At 31.6% G+C, this 21,772-nt stretch overlaps 1 protein-coding gene across 2 annotated transcripts in view; it reads left to right on the top strand.

The window, feature by feature from the left end:
- LOC125068146 (zinc finger CCCH domain-containing protein 13) overlaps window positions 1-21,772 on the top strand; it is a 112,662-nt gene that overhangs the window by 20,691 nt on the left and 70,199 nt on the right. The window contains exons 1-5 of one of the 2 annotated variants that reach the window (XM_047677175.1): window positions 15,863-16,036; window positions 16,164-16,200; window positions 16,808-16,977; window positions 17,915-17,990; window positions 19,390-19,577. In XM_047677175.1, the coding sequence (XP_047533131.1) occupies window positions 15,911-16,036; window positions 16,164-16,200; window positions 16,808-16,977; window positions 17,915-17,990; window positions 19,390-19,577 (597 nt within the window). In that variant the 5' untranslated portion in view covers window positions 15,863-15,910. Of the gene's footprint in view, window positions 1-15,862; window positions 16,037-16,163; window positions 16,201-16,807; window positions 16,978-17,914; window positions 17,991-19,389; window positions 19,578-21,772 lie in introns of those variants that run through there. The other variant, XM_047677176.1, reaches the window with a different exon arrangement.

The following is a 21,772-nucleotide window of genomic DNA, read 5'->3' as shown; positions in this document are numbered from 1 at the left end:
AACGAAATTCTAATAAAATATTTCATTTTTAAAATATTAAATTATTATAGATATCACACATCCAAAAAATTAGTCTACTAAAAATGAATTGTGGCTTTAATAATCAACAATAACACCAAAGCAAACGAACAGAAAAAAATAAAAAAATATTTAACACGATTTATAATGGGTTGAAAGCTTTGTAGTTGGTGGTGGTACGTGAAGGTTTCTGTGGTATTACTATCAATATACAATAGGTGGCGGCAAGACGTATTAGCCATTTTTTACAAGAAATACTTTAATATTTGTGATACACATAGTGATCGACGGTTATATTAAATTCCTATCAAACTCGTTTATAGCGCAAATTCTTTGAGTCTACCTATAATTTTTTTATGTTTCAATATGACAAATTCAAATAAAATAATTTATAAAAATGATTAGCATTTTTATGATTTTTCTATTAAATTAATATTTATCAAATACATCATGTTGACTTCTAAAACAAGACATCAAATCAATATCTCATAAAAATGCAAAATACAGACGATGAAACATCAAATTGATAGATCGTAAAATATCGAATGGCAAAGCAAAAAATACGCATTTATCCAATCGCAATTATGCAATCCGCTTTTGGTCACAGGCATTCAGGTGAATTAGGAATAACAGATCCACAGATATTTTTTTCGGAAGCGAAAGTTATTGATGGACCACTTTTTTATTTATATCCAATGACGTTTTATTACTGGACACATTTATATGTGACCTACATGGTTGGATTTTTTTAAAATCGACTCTATGAATGACGATTTAAGTTCAGCTTAATATTCTTTTGAATTTGGAAGGTCCGCTACATCATCCTTATAAATTCTCTCAATTTGACGAATAAGTATTTGAAGATATATTTTATTTCTAGATAATTAATGCATGGTTTGCTCTGTAGTGATATAAATTAGATCAATGTAAATTAACAGCTGTCTCATCTTTTATTCATAGTTTTTTAAGTGTTTATGTTGTCAATAGCATGTATAGCATTATCAATATTTAAATATTGTATCGTATTTAAAAATCTCTAAGTATCTTATTGGAAAGATAATAATTTCATTTTTGTTACTAAAATTTAGTACCTAGTTTTAAGTCGAAGCTACACAATCCAATAAAAAAACTGAATTAATCTACGGTTCGTATTAAAAATAATGCATCATTTTAATTTATGTAGGTTATCTTGAAATACACTTAAAGAACATGGAATTTAATGTTTTAATAAGAATCAGTAACAATTATTTGCAATAGAAAAAAGTGGCATTAATTACTTAGTCATTATTACATTGATAGAGCTACATAGCGAAATACTAATCGATACTTAATATTCATAAATTGTTGGATTTACGTAAGATTTCCGTTATTGGAACGACTGATATTTATAAAATTAATTTTGTAATTGGGTTAAAGCGTGCTGTGTGGTTCGTTGTACCTTTTTTTTATTATTCACACAGGCATACGAATTGTCTATCTTATCGTAAGTAACACTGTCGACCATTGACATTGTTGTCAATAAATTTTAAACATCCCTTACAAGGCCAATGCCCTCGAACAGTGAACTAGGATGTTATGTCCCCTGTAGTTACATTGGCTCACTGACTCTTCAAATCGAAACACAACAATAGTAAATATTGCTGTTTGGTGGAACATATGTTGGCATCTACCCAGATGGGCTCGTACAAAGGGCATCAAACTATACGATTCGCCTTAGTATTGACCTTCTTACAAGACATTAGTATATTTTTTTTCGAATTACATTTCGCATATACGATACTATATTTTTTACGTGATATTTCTTTCAAAGTAAACGGATTGCTCCATTGTGTGAATGGAAAATGACTATAACAAGGCAAACGGACGTGTAGTACAATCCGACTGCATACAATAGCTTAGTAGTTTATTGCAGTTCTCAGCTTCTGACGCGCGGCCTCGCGGATTCAATTAGAAAATTAAAAAAATAAATTTTTAATCCAAGAAAGTGTAAAATACTGTGTATATAACATATATTAACTGTGTCTACATCGTGTTAATGTAAAGTGGTGATTTATATTCATCGATTTTCATCGAATCGATTCGTTTTATTTGCTCTTAATAAATATTTGTTTTGATACGAATCGTTTATTGATATTGAGAAACAAGTGAATAGTTTGCATGTAAAGTATACGAATTCACCTTGATTATATTATTAAGGACGTTTTAATTGAATAGAACTATATTACATTTTGGTTCTCACGATAATTCCAATCGTTATCAGTCACGATATTGGTTAAGGGATTTTTATTTTTTTATTTTGAATACACTATCGTTGCAATATACTCTGTGTAATATATAAATATTTTAACGAAAAAGGTTTGATTTTATACATAAGTATTACTTAGTAATTTAAAAAAATGATATAATTTACTTTATCAGTCAACCAGAGACACGGTTTTTTTGAAGTTTAATATATATTTTGAATGTACTACAACCCAATAAAACGTCTAAAAAATCAGACAGCTTATGCGTAATTGGCAATTCATCAATCCATATTATAAATAAAATAATCAGTTCATTGTTTAACTCAATCTATTGTCGATGTATTGCGCATTGATCTCACGTAAGTACTGAATTGGTTACGTAATTCCATTCACATAGAACATAGACAATTTAAGAATAGTACACCATGTTCACAGTCCATGGTTGAATAGATTGTGTCCGTTGTCGAACGACGAAAAAAAAATATTGACGTCACACTGCGCTACTACTAGTTCAAAAGGTCGTATAACAAAATTGTTTACTTTACGTGATTTCAAAAACAAATTATTTCCTTATATATTATTAATGAATATACATACTTACTATGTTATTTACATAATTACAATTGAATTTAAAATTATGAATTATATTGACATATAAAAAAAATGGATACAATTTTTTTGGGATATGTTTGTTACATTGTATTTGCAGCATCGCTCAGTTGAAAACAAGTGAACAAGTTAGGTAAATAAGTTATATGCATACAACTATAAATGGTATGTAGTCCTTCCGCGTGGTTTTGGCTGCGATAAACGTTTCGTTGCCGCCCCGTGAGTCGTAACGTGCTATCTAGTATAAATGCAATGTTATTATACATTTAACTGATAAGCTATGAGATTGTAATATGCTATTTGATAATAATATATTGTTGTATTTTACTTTAAAATAGGTTTCACATTACTCAATGATTTCGATAAAGTTTCGTAGTCATTTTACTTTTAGGATACCTACACCTGTTGTTCTTATTTGTTACTTTATAAATGGTTAAAATTTAAATTAAGCCTGTCTGTCTCTTATGATTTGTTAGCTATTATGATAGGTTAGCGTTTATTTATTGCTCCTTAGCGTAGTAGGAAGTACACATGTATATAAATATATGTAGGGTATATAGATTCGTTTGATTTATTGAAAATAATTATTCATCAGAAAAATATTTTTTTATAAATATATCTTGTTTAAATGTCCCAAAATATAATTTTTGTTTTAGTTTTTGCGATATGAATATACAGTAAAGTCACCAGTTAATAATAGTATATCTTTAGAATGATATGGAATGCCTGGGTATGCCAGGATAACCATCACTATTTATAATAGGAATGCTACACGCGGATAGTCAATATTTTCTATAACTTTATATCGATAATCTTATTTGTATGTATCGTTTTGAGGTTATATTTCCTCGTCTGTATTTGATTTTGTCTCAAGGAATAGATACCGTTTCCTAACAAGGCTATTTAAACTATAGTTGCGTAATCACTTATACGCATAACATAAGCTTGCTAAAAACTTTTTCGAGGCTTAGAAAAATCGTGGCCTCGTAATGTAAACGAACTTTGACAATTTAAGAATAGCCCGGTTCACCTTGTTACTCCGTGGGAGCGCCGTTTTATGTAAATTCCACGTCAACTACCGCATTTCGCCAAATATTATTTCGCCATTTTTAATAGGTACATCTAAGATTTTTTTACCTTTATTACATAAATTAAAGAAGTTCATTTTGTAGAAATGAACGAAGTTATGTTAACGTAGACTTTTTATATATTATAGCTATGTGTCGCCCAGGGCTTAGCTCACGTTTTAGGAGTTGACTAGCATATGTTCTCCCATGAGGTTCAAGAAGCTTCAAACCAAATTTCATCAAATTCGGCTAAGTTAAGTTTGGTTTGGACGTGACAAGAGCAATAGACAGAGTTATTTCGCATATACATATAATACTTACTAGTATTGGTGGTAAGGCTTTAAGGCCTAAAATGGGACGCCATCGTAAGAAATTTTTACTATCCCTTATATTCCCTTCAAATCGGAACACATTCCACAATTATATTAAGTATTTGTGTGGCGGTAAAATATGTTATGTGAAAAAACACATTAGAAAGTTACAAAACAATGTCAACGTAGACAACGAAATATAATACGAAAAGTATGGTGTGGCTCAACGAAAAAATATGATAGGTATCTTAAATTCCTATATAGCTTTCTTCAAAAAAACCTTCAAAACATAATACTTATGTATATATGGCTTTGAATAATTGATAAAACATAGATAAATAAGTAAAACATAGATAATAAGAAAACGGTTATAAATTGTTCCAAATTCAAATTATAAATTTATAACATATTCCAAAAGTGTGTTTAATAACGGCGGCTACCGCTCGCCCCCTGCGGAGCGAGTTTAAATTTCGAAATTTACTCCAGTCATCTTCGAACATATTCTTTGTGCGACAATCACGTGAAAACTACTGAACGAATCGGCATCAGGTTATGACTTATCGACTCGGAATCGTCAGTAGATGGTTATAGGTTAATATTTTCGTGAACTTCTCCTTTTTTTTCACCGCGAAAAGGGGAGTTTAATTATAAATGCCAATGTTAGTTTGATTGTTTGTTTTTTTTTTTTACTTTTTCAAGTAATTTCGAAGATAAGGTCTCCCCCGTGAAAAGGAAATAATTCGTAACACCATTCAGTCGTGAGTGAAATCGCGGGCGGAAACTACTTTTGAATAATCGTCGTAACTTGATCATAATAAGCTTCTTAATGGTCATTATTTTATATTTTTGACAGCAAGTAATTTGAGTCTAATGTAATCAATCTCGTGATTTTAACGTTATCAAAATCGCCAGTCAATCAAATGTTACGTGATATGGCTCAACAAAAAGTGTATTTTGAGATTCGTATTGATTACACTGCCGACATTTACTCGCAAATATTTGAACAAATACTGAAAGTATACTTTTTTAAAAACTTTAAAAGATTATAATATTTTTTTTTTTTTTTTTTTATATTTTTATTTATTTGGGAAGCCAACGTGATATACAAAGTGTCTAATTCTACATGAATATCCAGTCTTATAAAATATTACCATGTACAACACTCTTACAGGCTAACTCATCATGTAAGACAAAAAACAAAAAAAAATAGTAAAGAAACAGACAAAAAATACTACTGTGCTTATTAAAGAAACAAATAAATTACAAGAACAAAAATAAAAAAAAACTAATTAAAATTATAAATTAAACATCTAAGAAAAAAAATACATTATAGGAAAGAACAAATAGAAATAAATACCTCTTATAGCAAATACAGCAGTGACAATATATAAGAATTATATAAATACAATAAATAATAATTATTAACATTAAGTACTTAAATGTTTACAAATATGAATTAAAAATAATTACTGTATAAATCTTGACCGCGTGGAATGGTGGCAATAATGCAAGCAGCATTTCCCCGTTGAATTGCAATTCCGATCCTCTGGCCAAAAAACGAACCAGCCCTCCTGTCACCAGTGGAGGCAATAAGGCGAGGTGTTATACTTAAATAATATAATAAATAAATTATTTTTTCATAAAATATTTGTATTCGCAGTGTATGTAGGGCTTAACAATGCGACGTCACGTCATGGTCACAGGTGTCCCGAATTTTCCAACATATAATAGCTTAAAGAAATAAAAACAAAGTAATTTTACAATACAACAAGAGCAAGAAAAAAAAATAAAGACTCAAATTCAATAAAAACTTTTTAGTGATAAAACACAGTTTTAAAATGTCAGATAAATAAGGCTGCTGTAAATCACTTATCTGCCAAACAATATATAAACAGAATACAAGTATGCAGAAACTCATTCTTTGTCAAATTTATATAATTCCACCTTCATTGTTAATAATCGTTTATGTAACGATATATGTGTATGTAAATAAGTTAACAAGACTATTATAGACCATTATTAGTTAACGGTTATTTGGCAGCGCCTTGGAGTAGAGATCGCATTGCGGCTGACTCACTGACATGCGATATTTGTTCATTCATGCGAGAGAGCCGATGTTAAATCTAACAGGGCTTGTTGCTTTGATTCGTTGATTGAAGATAGACAATTAAAAAAAAAATAGAATAAAAATGTTCTAAATTCAAATTTTAAATATTAATGTTCTCATAATTATCAAAGTATTTATTAAAAGGGACGAAAACATCCGATATTACCCGATCGCTGTTCGATACGATTAAGAGAAAATCTTTCTTTTATGCCAAATTTTTAGATAGAAATTGTAACGTCACCCCCCACCTTTGACATCTTTAGTTTCAGCGACAAGTTAATGAGACTTAACACGACAGAATGCATGAACATCATCAAACAATTTAGAAATAAGCAACAAAAAAACAAAATATAGGTCCAGAAGTATTTATCTTTATTACATAATAATATAAATTCTGATTCATTGTTGTAAATAAACAAAGTAAATAGTCAAGAACAAGGTTAACGGGCCACGCTGGGCTTGTATGCGCCGCGGCAAGACGTCGTCAAAACAATAGACTTATACAGAAAATATGCATAAATCTTATCTTAATTTACGTGTAAGGACACGCTTATATATAAAAATATACATATATGTATTATGATTATATAAATATATCGTTTTAACTGCGTAAATTCAAATTGTTTTAAAAGCAGCGTAGGAAAATAAGCATTCAAATTACTTATACTTACAACTATTTTACTTTTTGACTCGTGGCTAAGTGCATTTATTCCGGGAAAACCTATGTCACACTAAGGTCAGGCAGGTAAAGGTATATGTTGAATCTATTTTTATTTAACAAAAGCGAGTTGTTCGGTCTATATATAACCTTGAACTATCCCTAACATTTCCTTCGGTATGTTTTTAATAAAGCTAGAATACTTATAGTTGCGTCGCATTATATTTACAATAATGTTAAGTATATTCACAATAACATTGATCGTTTTGATAGAATCAGTAATAATCATTAAACAAACACGAGAAGCTTGCTAGTAAACTTGTAACGCCAAGTTTCAGACTCCGCAAAGTCAATAAATAATTTTTGGGGCATAGGTATACAATTTTTTAATAAAATTCCACGGATATTTTTAATCGTTTATTTAGCAAACGTTAGTAAATGAAGTATTTCATTCAACCCAAGGTTATATAGGTGATAAAAACGTTGAGCTAGTACTTGTTGACTTACATGCTGGATATATATATATTTTTGTATTTGATTAAAATATTGCGAAAATAGTAATTACTGAGTTTGTTGTTAACTAATGATTCAAAACTGCACATGGGCAAAAAAAAATTGCCAGGATCAATAATACCATACATGTTTCATGTTTAATTGTGAACTTTTGTTAAAGTAAATTCAGTACACATTGAAATGTAATTCTTTTACACACAGAGTAAATATTGCTGTAACACGGTACGTATATTAATTAATATTAAAACTCATTTACTGCCTTTTATATGAGTATATATGAGTGAGTCATCGGTATTACACTAGTTATTTTAATTAAGTAACGCTATAGGTTTTATATTTACTTTCATTCACATACCTACACATAAACAACAACCATCAAACAACAAGTAATAACATCTAGACTTCGTTTCGCAGTGAGGTCTAAATATAAAACATTCTTTGTTTGTTTAAAAAATAAGGAATAAACGCATCAATGCAGTCACGCTTAACTATAATGTATGTACGTCAATATGAGTTATCAGTATAGCCGATCAATGGTTACGTAGAACAAAGCGAGCTACGATATTGGTCGCGTAACGAACCATTTATGAAGACAATAACACGAGGTGCATTGTTCGTGTGTAGTGGACAACGGGTATTTAATAAACCGACGAACTACAACGGCGTGCACGAATTTTTTTATTTTTATAAAAAAAAAAGTCAAACTTTTTAAATATTTTATAGACTATGAGAACAAAAAACAAATCATATATATTTTTTGACCAAAAGTATTTCAACATTTTATACAACAATTAAGGTTTGCCTTATTGTTTATATGTTTTTAAATTAATTACTCTACTCTTTTTACCTCTGTTTCTTAAGGTTGCCTTGTGGAGATCGCTGTTTTAGCGATAAGGTCGCCTCTTGTGCATCTTTCTTGAATGTGACTTATGTTTGTGTTTATTGTTGTACAATTGAACAGTATTTTAATTTGATTTGATTAGTATACAAAAACTAACAACAAATTAAAACTGTAATTTATATTTAAAAACAAACCTATAATTTTATTTCTTAGTAAAATATATGTTTTGTGTAATGTACGTGCCGTAAGGGCTTTACTTAGTATTGTTGTGTGTGTTAGTTGGAAGGGTGAGTCAATGTGGCACAAGGGAAATAATATCTTAGTTACCAAGTTAGGTGGCGTATTGGCGATGTAAATAAATATCTAATAATCGTTAATATTTCTTGGGACGCCAATATGGTGACCACCCACCATCAGGTGGACAATAAACAACAATTTAAATACATTTATTACTATACAACCTGGAATTGTAGTATAAAGGTATCAAATTATATATTTTCTGTTTTATCTTACGAAATGAATATCGCTGAATAGTCGTGAAACGGATCCTGATTTTATTAGCAACAGGACGTGACCACTTATTTACTGTTTAAGGCTATGAGGATAAATTTCAATCACGTATTTACAGGTATCTTGTATAAATGTAGAAATATATTTATTAAATATTGTCATTATGATTTATAGTGATATATTTTTTATTTGTTGTCGTCCACGGCAACGCTTGCGTTTTAAGGATTTATTGTCAAGTATTAGGCATACAAAAGTAGCTTATGTCTTTTCTCGAAGTTCAATTTGCTTCATATCGAATTTCAACAAATTCGGTTATGAAAGAGCAACAGACAGACAGACAGAGCTACTTTCGCATTTGTAATATTAGTAAAGATTCTATTAAAACTTTTGTTTTTTGGATATTGTAATATCAGTATATTTTCTTTTTATTTCGTAAAGAAGGAAAGTTTTTAATATAAATATTTATAGATTGTAGTTGGTATTTATTAAATGAACAATAGAAAATAATTATTTCATTAGAACTTAATATGACCTGATATAACGTACTTTATTATTATTTAAAATTGATATTAGGTTTTTTAATTGTCAAGTATAGTTAAGAAAACAAATAAAAAAATCAAAACATGGACATAAATCCTTTAAACAAGCATTGTGCATTTTATTAGGCATTTGTATTCGTCAAGTAATTCCTGTATTATGTCATTCTCGTCGACAAGTTAACGGCCTTGCGGTAAGGGTCAACACTTAGGTCATTGGGCCAATTTTCTACTCTCGCTTTTAACTGCTAGGAGACACACACCTGTGTGTGTTTCTAAATTGTTGCTTATAGCCAGTTTGTCTCTATATTAAACTTTTTTTGGTATGTTAAAGTCACTTTCTGCTATTTTAATAGATATATTTTTTTAATTTTCTCCAACTCAATATTCAAGAACCACTGTGTTGAGATGTTTTGATGCCCAATGTTTATTTAATACAATCATAAATGTTTAATTTTCTTCCTGTATCACGTAAAATATATATACAATGGAATTAAAAATAAAGGAGGTTTCAATTATATGTGTAAAGAATTTATTAAAGATTATAATAAAAAAAAAATGTGGTCACGCAGTTTTACGTATGTGTGAATGTTTTATTTATACGCCACATCCAATTTTACAACCAAACACATTACCTGGTACTAGTTGTCAACCGCGGCTTCGCTTGCGTTTTAGGGTTTGGTCGTCGGGTGCTAGGCATAAATATCTATAGACATAGAGAGACCTCTATGTCTTCGTTTTTCATAAAATTCGGTTCAGTGTGGTCCTTGAAATAAAATGGGACAGTTTTATTATATTAGTATAGAGTCTAGATTGCTGTATTTCAAGTTCGTAGGGTGAGCAAACATAACATCTAAGACCAATTTTACTTCTAGCCAAACACTTACACTTATCAGCCCATGCCTATTTGCCTGTATACATATGCCCTCATAAAAAACTTATGATAAAAAAAAACCATAATTTAGTTTTGAATGAGTGTTTTTCTCATAACCTTTCGCGTCACAGTCAAGGTGCGTCTTACGTCTACTGTTTTTGGTAAACGTCCAGTTCCAGATATAGAATGACCTTTTGAAATAAGTGTATATAGATTGGTAAATTGTTACGAATTAATAATAAACTTCAACAGTTGCTCCTGTTTTATTCATGTTTAAATAAATTATTTTTAATGGAATATTGATTACATATTTACATAATTTATATAATTTTCTTAATACGTAAAGTGTGTGTTGGTGCTCTATTCATCCGATTGAGATGAAAATTCGGTGAGTTGATCTGAAGTATTGCCCTAAAAAATAAGTTTTTTTTTGTTTATCTGTTAATATTTAATTGTTTTATTCTTTTTCTAACCGTACCAAGCGGGGGAGCAGGGCTATGTAGGGTTATGTAAGCTTTGTGTCAAAGTAGGTTAGACGTGGCTTATCTACAACAACTACCTTATATAAATAAATATTTGATTATGGCCTAATAATAATAATAAACCTAATAATATGTATTTAAAAATTACCTATTCAATCAGTTAAAATGTATAATACATAAACATAAAAACATAAGCAGCCCGTAATTGTCCCACTGCTGGGATAAAGGCCTCCTCTCCCTTTGAGGAGAAGGTTTGGAGCATATTCCACCACGCTGCTCCAATGCGGGTTGGCGGAATACACATGTGGCTGAATTTCGTTGAAATTAGACACATGCAGGTTTCCTCACGATGTTTTCCTTCACCGCCGAGCACGAGATGAATTATAAACACAAATTAAGCACATGAAATTTCAGTGGTGCCTGCCTGGGTTTGAACCCGAAATCATCGGTTAAGATGCACGCGTTCTAACCACTGGGCCATCTCGGCTCTTAATAAATGTATAATACCATAATGTTATTAATAATCGTTAACATGTGGTCGATTGTATGAAATCTCAAACCTAAACTCATTGTTTCAAAGTCATGCGATTAGGATAACCATATTTTCGAACGGATATAATTTTTTTTTTTTCCATAGATCTGATAAAAATATATCGGAGTAATTTTTGTGTAATTTAAAAATAATACAAGAATCATGACAAGATACTTATTATCTGTGGCGCCATCATCTGTCGAGCGTTGGCAATGTCAGGGACTTGATTGCCTTCAAATTTTCCATTAAAGTATTTTAAAGGTTACATCTGCATTAACCAATATGACTCAGTAGATGGAAAACGTGGAATTTAAACGATGAACGCGGCCTTGAATTCGATTAAGGTCCAATAAGGTTTCACCTGTTTGTATTTTTAATGATTTTCTTGTTCAATTGATAAGGAGAAGGTCAGGCGGGTTGTACGTGCTGAAATTATGATTAATGTATGTCTAACAACCATTTGTGAATAGATGGCTCATAAGCTCTATAAGCCATTATTTTCCGTAAATAGATTACTTTAACCACCCCTTACAAAATGACCCTTAAATATATATTTTTTAAATCTTGCTATTTCCTTACAGAAAAAAAATATTTTTTTATTTTTTGTAGCTTGACCTAATTACATAATTAATTCTATTATATAATAAATACTGTCTGAAAAAGATTGTCCGTTTATTTTAATTTAACCGAAATCCATGGTCACAATACGTCTCTGATATTGATTTCTGTAGCCGCAGGCGATCACCGGGGTTGAAGGCTGATGGTAACAATAAAGTACATATTAATTAATGCACAATCGTTTTGCATCAATACTGAACCCCGTATTAAATGAACGGACGCAATCGTACAGGTAGAGATAACATTCAGTTTTGTCTTAATATGGCCCGTAACGTTATCTGATTTATATTTTAATGTTATGCTATTGCTTAATAGTCGTACAGTAAGAATACATTCCTGTAAGTCGATAGATACAATTATAAGTTTAAAATTATATTATTCGTAAAAGGCAAATAAACGACATTTTTTTTTCGATCGTTCCTTTGATCGAACATGTAGGTACATTATCTATGACCTAAGAAATGTTGTTGTATGTCATTTCTGCAGTCGATTGCTCTGAAGCCGAGATGGCCCAGTGGTCAGAACGCGTGCATCTTAACCGATGATTTCGGGTTCAAACCAAGGCAGGCACCACTGAAATTTCATGTGCTTAATTTTTGTATATAATTCATCTCGTGCTCGGCGGTGAAGGAAAACATCGTGAGGAAACCTGCATGTGTATAATTTCAACGAAATTCTGCCACATGTGTATTCCGCCAACCCGCATTGGAGCAGCGTGGTGGAATATGCTCCAAACCTTCTCCTCAAAGGGAGAGGAGGCCTTTATCCTAGCAGTGGGACATTTACGGGCTGCTAATGTCATTTCTGAAGTATAAATGCTTTTGTCGGGTTTCTATATGTGACATATATTAAATTGCACCCTGGTTGTCATTGGTTGCGTACTTTATTAAAAATTGTACTGTAATCACTAAAAGGATGAAGTTCTGCATAGTGTAACGACCTCGATGATTTTCACTGCTAGATTAACAAAGCGCATTTATTTTGCTGAGTACAAGGATAATGAAAAAAAGAGGACACAAACGTTTCCTACATGGTTATAAGTTTATCTTTTAAACCGTGACCTGATTCAATGAACAATGCGTGCTGACTGCATCACAATGCATCGGCCTCGCGTTGCGCTGCGGTGATCATCACAAGGGCGCGGCCAGTGACACGTGTGTAGTGTCAGATAGATCGCTCATCATCCCCATGACATTAGCTATATATAAAATTAATTATTAGACCTTTTTCTATTTGAAGATTATAATACAGAGTTAATATATTACGCTTTAAACGTATGCGTTAGGTCTCAATGCCTATCGTACATTGCTCTTTTATAGACAAAGTGATGCAACTAAATACACCTTATATTTTTCTTTTGTCTGCCTCGTTGGTATAATGGCTAGTTTACAAAGCCGCAGGCTCCAAGGTTCTAGATTCAAACTTGGGATCGGGTCAACAGTTTTTTGTGTCTAGAAATTGTAAACAGTAGCCTGGAATATGACAGTTGGCAATGTTTGCAATCCCGTGCCTCAGAAACGATGTAAAGCGTTAGTCCTGCTCATGAACCCTATTCGGTCATATTGAGTCTATACCGTGAGGTCGTATCATGAGAGTTAGACTATTGAGTGTTTTTTGTTTCTGCAAGCATTTGTCTACTATAAATTGTCCTGCACAGTAGACTACTCTCCCTTGAGGAGGGCAATCGTGGTAGAAAACGTTTTTACTTGGTAGGTACCTCTCACTCATCAGATATTCCATCGCTAAACAACGGTACTCAGTATTGTTGTGTTCCGGTTTTAAGGGTGAGTGAGCCAGTTTAACTACAGGCACAAGGGATATAACATCTTAGTTCCCAAGGTTGGAGGCGTATTGGCGATGTAAGGAATGGTCCACTTACCATTAGGTGGCCCATACACTCGTCCGCCAATATATGCCATGAAAAAAGAAACGGTAAGAAGACATCGTCCATTCTTATGTACTGAATAAATAATATATCCAACGTTATCAATATACATTTAAATATTCAATTTTAACAATTAGAAAACTGATTAAATAAATAGTCATAATATATTTGCTATAACAATATATTTATTTAATATTAATACTTCAGACACATTATTTATTTCAACGATTATAATTTGACAAATTACGAATATCCATACAAAAGGTCGCCCCTTATTGTTTCTTATATTTACTTATCCCTCGTAGGTAATGTTTTTTTTTTAATACTGTAATAATTATATTTTAATTTAAACACAAGCATAAATACTGATTAGGATACTAATGTCAAAAATGACGAAATTTCATACAAACTTTTATCTACAATTTCACCCTCTTGACCGAAGAATTGTCAAACGATGTACATATGGCTTTCTTTTTCTACGTTCAATCATAACAGCCATCGACATAGTTTAAAAATTAGGTTTCAATCTGTCAATCAAAAGATTTCACGACATTCCATATTAAATAACTGTTCTTATACATAATTGGTGGTACCCATGGTTTGAGTTACGGGAGGTCACGTGAGACGCGTTGTTGTAATTGTCAGGATAACTTACAAAATCGGTTGCATTTATTCCTTTGGGTGACTCGCTATGCAACTACTACTTCGTGTTATATAACTTAGTTGCTATTACATTGTCTATTAATATCGTGAATAATTAAATGGCACCTCATTGGCATTAAAATAAAATAAATGATCCTACGTACCGATTTTTATACACTGTGACATTTGGACATTCCTTTTCGATTTTCAATATTAGGTGTCGCTAATTTGAGGGTGGATTTATTATAGTGGAATTAAACTATTGAATATCTTTCTTTTAATAATGTAAATAAAGTCGGAATAAAATATTTAAAATCGTAAACTAATTGTAAAGCGATGAATAAAAATGCTTAAGTTCTCTCAGTGCTCAAGTAAATGAAACGTAATTTATTTTTGAGTAATAAATACTTCAGTAATATTATATATTTAACCATATTGGAAGTCGAATGTTTGATTTTAATAAAACATTGCCTTGTTAATAGTTTATGTCATATGTTTATGATCAAAGGTGTTTAATATGAAGCGAAGCGTTCAATACAGTCGTGCGATCCCACCGGAAGCTTCGCGTTACTGTTGGAATACGTATTGCAATATGTTGCTAGGGTTGGCATTGTTTTTTTTTAATTCGCCATTTGTCGAAGGAACCACGGCGTTGCCGGCATTATTCAAATTCAGTTTTTGTGTGTAAAATATTTTCTTGAATTATGAACGTCTCTTGAACGATTTTATATGTACAGTATATGTTCTTATATGGGTTTTTGTAGGTCCCAGACTATGTTCATTTTTATAATATAAATATTGCTACATTAAATCTGCATTTATAATATTAATTAGAAACGTTTCTACGATACACCGAGTATGTTCCATCAGGGTAGTCACTGCCTAGTCACTATTTCTTAACTTTTTATACTACAATCAGAAATATTTTGCATTTTTATGAATTCGACCATTTATAGCTCTAGACTAGAGTAGGTATTTTTACGAGTATGTCCCTTAAACTTAAAATTTATTCTTGTTTAATCTTATTATTTCGTCGTTTTCTGTAAATCCGAAATCTAATTTAGCTACATACATTTTTAATATATGTTTTATAATTGTTTGATTGCGGTAGCCCTATTGACGACTGCCAAAAGAAAATGTTAATCCGTTTGATTTGCTAATTGTATTGTAGCTTACCTTTAGTTCGCCTTCAGTCAAATATCGGTTAGGTGTTTGAACACGCGAATAATTAATTACTGTGCTAATCTTATTTTAAAAAATCCAATCTTTTTTCTTTTAATATGTTAACAAATATAATCATTTATAAGCTATTTAATTCAACGTTTATTAATTCGCATATATATTGTTTATTTTATATGATTCATAAGGAATGTGTGTTTTTATAAGATCAATAAACGATTTGTGAATATTTTAATAGTGAGTGCAAATTAGTAGAAAACTTGTTTTTCAATTTTATGTATTTTAATGGTGACAGTTTTTACGTTAAGTGAACATGGCTCCATCAAGCGGCGGCCGCAAGTACTTTTACATTACACTTCTTTTAAGCAACCTGACTATGAAGACTTCGATATAAATAGTTTTAGCTACTCGGTAAGAGATGGCGCTCTATCTTCTGTGTACACAATTATTTAGTAACGCCAATTTATACTTATTTTAGCGAAGATTATAAAGCAATAAATTGTTTAGATGTTAATTCTTTGTTTTTTTTTGTTCATAGGCTGAGCCGGGAGAAACAATAGCCACAACCAAAGAAGGTGAGATGAATTATATATAAATTTTATTTTTAAAATGTATCTCAAGTAGTTAAGCCGAACTCCGAAGTCGCAATTGGGAGAAGGTTTTAAGGTTTTAATGCCGGTTGGTGTATGCACATGTGGTATAATTTCAGTGAAATTAGACACAGGTTTCATCCACGTTGTTTTCATAAATTATACACATTAAATTTAATTGGTGTTTGCCTTGGTATAAACCCGCGAACATTGGGTAAGATTCGACCAATGCACTATGAGCTCTTCAAAATATTTAATATATATTTTGCTTAAACCTCACCACTTTTCCTCAAAAACTATAAACTACCCGTATCTGAGAAAAACAGATAGAAAATTTAGTCAATAGGTACTCTTTCCCTATTCGTTTCGAGTATCTACAATATTATTATTAAAATGTTTGGGTTACAATTACGTTATTTATCGAAAGGTGTTCATCATTTTTATAAAGGACTACGGGTACCTTTTTGGATATTATCTTGAAACATCTCGAGTATTCCTCGATAAACGACATAAGATAAACTGGAATATTTAATAATAATAACAGGTACGCGTCTTAGTAACGGTTATAAAAATAAAAATAACGTATTTTCAGAGGAATGGGTGACTCGTAAAACGAGCGAGGTGACGACCACGCGACAAATAGCGACGCGGGTGAAGCGTGAGTTGGTGCTAGAGGACGGACGCATCCTCATCGACTCCGGGCCAAAGATTTCTACCTCTGTCAACGAAGACACGCATACTACTAACTTCCAACAAACTGAGGTGCGTACAATTATACTTACTTCGACACCTCTGACGTATAAACTCGTGTGTGTTTTGTTTAATCGGTAGATTTTTAATCGAATATCTAATTAAATAAATGTAATGTTATGTTTCAAAAAACACCAGGATATTCTTATAATTTGTTCTTTTAATCGTAAATTGAAACATACGTCACTATTCGTCACAGTTCTCGACGATCAATTCATAAATAAGACAATTATAAATAAATAATAAATATTGGACAACATCACATACATTACTCTGATCCCAATTTAAGTTGCTAAAGCACTTGTGTTATGGAAAATCAGAAGTAACGACGGTACCACATATACCCAGACCCAAGACAGTATAGAAAAGTAATGAACTTTTTCTACATCGACTCGGCCGGGAATCGAGCCCGGTACCTCGGAGTGGCGTACCCATGAAAATTATTAATCAACGTCTGTACCAAATATAATAAAATTATGTGGGTGTTCTACATAATTATGCTGTGGAATATGTACATATATAATGAGTGAACATAGGATTATTTATTATTTATTTTTAACTAGTTGCCGCCAGCTACTTCTCTCGCGTTTTAGAGGTTGATCGGGCGGTGTTATGCATAAAATAGCCTTGCCTTTGGCCTTCCCAGGAGTTCAAGCTTGCTTCATACCAAATTTTGTTCAGTTTTTTGCAAATAAAGTGTTGTGTCCGTGAAAGAGCAACAGACAGACACATAAATATAATACACTTTATTATATTTAGTTTTGTATCAATATCCGAAATCCATCTTGAATCAAGTACTGATCTATTTGCCTTAAATCTGAATAAAATATGGTATTATAACATTATAATATTAAAATTTATTAATATACGACGACAACGTGTTTTCATTTCAATTATATACATATCGTCTTTTATATTATCCAAATTTAATATCCGTTTCCTTTTTCAGCATAGAGTACCAGAAGATCAGAAAGGCGATGAAAATGAACTCACTGAAGGAGATGAAACTACCAGACCTGTTGAAGGTAAGTTTCAAAGACGTCAGCTTCTTTCGTTTGTCTTTATGCTATTTACTCGGGGTTGGTGCTGTGTTTAAATTGCATAAGGGCTTGGCAAACTACTAACAACATGCAGGACTAACGCCTTGGGTATGACTTTGGTTCTTACGCTTGCTTACCTTTTATATTTTTATTATTGGATGCGCAATGATAATTATTTTTTCACTAGTTATCGCCCTTAGCATCACTCGCGTTTTTAGGGGTGGTCGTTAGGTAAAAAGCTCATGTCTTTCCTTGGAGTTCAAGCATACGTCATAGCAAATTTTATCAAATTCAGTTCAGTGGTTCGGTTGTGAGAGACCAACAGACAGACAGAGTTGCTTTTGCATTTATAATTATAGTATAGATTATGTAGGTAAATTAAGGTTTAATAAGAAATACTAGCTCAAATAACAAAGTTAAAAATAAAATTCTTAATGTTGTTTTATAATGAAGAAATACTTTGCTACAAATATTACAGCAGTGTATAAAGTGTGTGTATTACACCTGTTATCTTATTAACGTAAAACATTTAAAATTATTTAACATAAACGGACACGACATTTTTATTTCTTAGAAAAATAAATAACACCAAGATATTATTCTGTCCGATTACAAGTTACTATCATCTCTTGTTGGGTCTAGAGTTTTTTTTTTGGAAAAAATCCTAAAATTCCATGCCTCGGAAAGCACGTGTAGGTGTTGGTTCTCCATCTTTAATCTCTCTTGTTGTGTGTAATTCCTTCTGCCTTCTAATCGAATACCAAGTGGGAACAGAGAGTGTACCTATATTTGCACATACATATATACTCTATGGTCTCCTTTAACATTTGTTACCAAAATTAACCATCTGTAGCTTTAAAGTATTGTCTGCTATGTAATGGAAGTATTGTCTGCTATAAAGAGGTAAAATTAGTTACTGTATGTAAGGAGTAACCTCAGAAATTAATGATACAATTCTTAAAAAAAAATAACTTTTCGATTTTTATACCATATCATTCTAATTTAATAAATTGCACCCGTGCGAAGTCGGCCGGTACGCTAATTTGATTATATTTTTATGCGAGTTCATAAAATCGAGCGCACAAAACATTCTCCTTTATAATATGAATTTAATTTATATTTGTATATAGATATAACAGTGTAATTTGAATATGATTTGTTCGAAACGGTTAGTTAATGTCATTATCTAACCGTTTCGAACAAATCATGTCATGTCATGTATGTCAAAATGTTTATTGAATATAAAAGCGTTACATTGAAGTCATAAATCTATACCATAACCAGAGGTTCGAAAATAGGAACCGGAGAAGGGCACTCAACGGGATTATGTTTATGATCAAGGATAAAATTAAATAATTTTAATTTTATTGAATACATTCCTTAGCGTTGGAGGACGCACCTGACGGAACAATTGCTCCAGCCGGTGCAAAAGTTCTCGTGACATCTTGTGTCGTCGCAAATCCTGATGGCAAGGTGCGCGAGAGCAAGGATCGGCGCGTGCTAACCAGAAACGTCACAGAGCGCGTACGCGAAACCGAAGAAAGAATACATCGAGGGGACACTACGCATGATGTAAGTGCATTTATTATTTTCCTTTATGTAACCAGTAATGGAAACCAAATTTTAATTTATCTTAGTTTATAATGGCATTATTGAGATAAAGTAGTAAAAGTGTATTGCAATTCACTTTTGATCTAAAAACGTTTTGTTATATCGCGTAGGAATGCGTCAAAAGGCTTAAGTTAAGAGGGAAAATTACTTTTAAGGTGTACGATGGCTGTAAAATTTTAATAGAAATTGGAGAGCGAGATTGAGAATACAAATGTTTCTAGAGTTTTATGTAATGTTTTCTCGCAAATAAGAAGAGGTAAATATTTTAGTTATATTTATTTCTGTGTCGCATTTTCTTTTAGATTATTATGAAAAATTGTAACTTCGGCTATACTTATTCGAATTTCGAACGCACGTTGCCATAGCAACCACTTATTACGCTAACCAAAGAAAGTAACAAGTACTCATACTCGTAGTTTTATCAGAGAGACATGTTGATAGAGTGTCAAGGATCGATTCTATTCAGAGAACGATATCTTGTAGCCGCTAATGGAGGCCTGGGAACTGCATTGTGGATCTGACGTCACTCGTTCTGGATTCCAGCTCTTTAAGTGATAAAACGCTTTGCATATTAATAAGCACTTGATACCAATATATTTTATTTAAGTTTGACTTTATACGTTAAAGCATTTCGTTGTAATTCTAAATCAAAAATTAAACAACTTCATTCATAATCACTTAACTGTATTTGGTCCTACCAAATGTTAGTTGATTCCCGCGAGTTCGTCTGCGTCAATTCTGATACTTCGTATCTAGGTCCCTTTATGTGAATTTCTTTGATGGCTTAGTCGTATTGAGGTAACAAACATACAGTTGTTTTTGTGTTTATTATAATATTCTGATTTAATGGACGGATGTTTATGATAATTATAAAATCTAGATACTAAAGTTGTTTAACCTGTCTAGAATTGCTATCTCCTTATGAGGTTACTAGTCTTTATGAAAGTTGAATTAGTAAGATAGATTTTTTATTTGTTGTTTGTTTCTTAGATTTTTTTTTTAATTTTATTATGTAAATAACGCCCTAGAAATGTCAAAAGTCTGGATTTCCCGGAAGAAATAAAAACTTTCCTGTCTTGTCAGTATTGACGCTCATACCATCATGCCACTCCAATAAGGAATACAAAGTCACAGAATTTCTCACGACGCGCGAATTTAAAAAATCTATGTGTACTTGACATTTGGAATTACCGTCTTAATCGCATTCAAATGATATAAATAGCTTGAGGTGGGAATGAAACGGAAATAAGATGATTTGCTTTATATCTTTGTGTATAGCTTCAATCGTGATATATGTCCATTTCCGTGTGTATCTGTGTGTAAGTGTGACTGTGAGTGTGTGTGCGTATGTAAATATGATGAAAAAGCTGACACGGAAACAAAAACGTCACACAGACGCATTCACATATATAAGATAGCTATAAAGAAATCGGTGTACTCTTAAATTTCCTTTAAACAAAATATACAAATGTTTTAACGGTAATGTTTAGATTATATGAAAATACTTAAAGTTTTAATCCTTTGATGCGCCTCCTTGGTAGCACAAAAGATAGTTAAGTGAATATATTTTTTTTCTGTATAGAATCTTCTTGCATCAAGTTGTTTCGTGAGTTCCTTGCTCTTATCAGAGGTCATCTGAAGCATTTTGAAGGCAAACTTGTTGCTCTGATAAGGGCGACCGCATACCAACCCGTACCTGTTAAAGCTGATTTAATCTTGCAACATGCCACGAATTTGGTTCCTTATAATATAAATACTGTTAATGATAAAGCTCAATTAATCAAAGAAGGTTTCCATACAAATCTGATTTGAAAATAATTGAAGGATTTTTTTTAATTATTGCTGTATTAAAAAGGATTCTCGGAATACAATCTAAATGGCATTTAAAATCAAAGATAACTGGCGCCGCTCAGTCCAATTTTTTTTGTTGATAAAAAACCTGTAAGATTTAATACCACTGTTTTGCGTTGTAATTATTCTCAATGAAAATATACATTTATCTTAAACTAAGCGAAAAACAGTTAACGGGATCGAATCAACATTGATATATATATATTCTATTTTATAAATTTAAAAAGCATTACTTTAAAAAAATCGTGTTTTGAATTGGCCCAAATAGACAATATTTGTTATAATAAGTGTGTTTTAGTCTGTGT

Source organism: Vanessa atalanta, chromosome 13 (assembly GCF_905147765.1).
Source record: "Vanessa atalanta chromosome 13, ilVanAtal1.2, whole genome shotgun sequence".
NCBI classification, from domain to species: domain Eukaryota; kingdom Metazoa; phylum Arthropoda; class Insecta; order Lepidoptera; family Nymphalidae; genus Vanessa; species Vanessa atalanta.
Note: the sequence above shows the minus strand (reverse complement) of the source record. Positions and strands in the feature narration are given on the sequence as shown.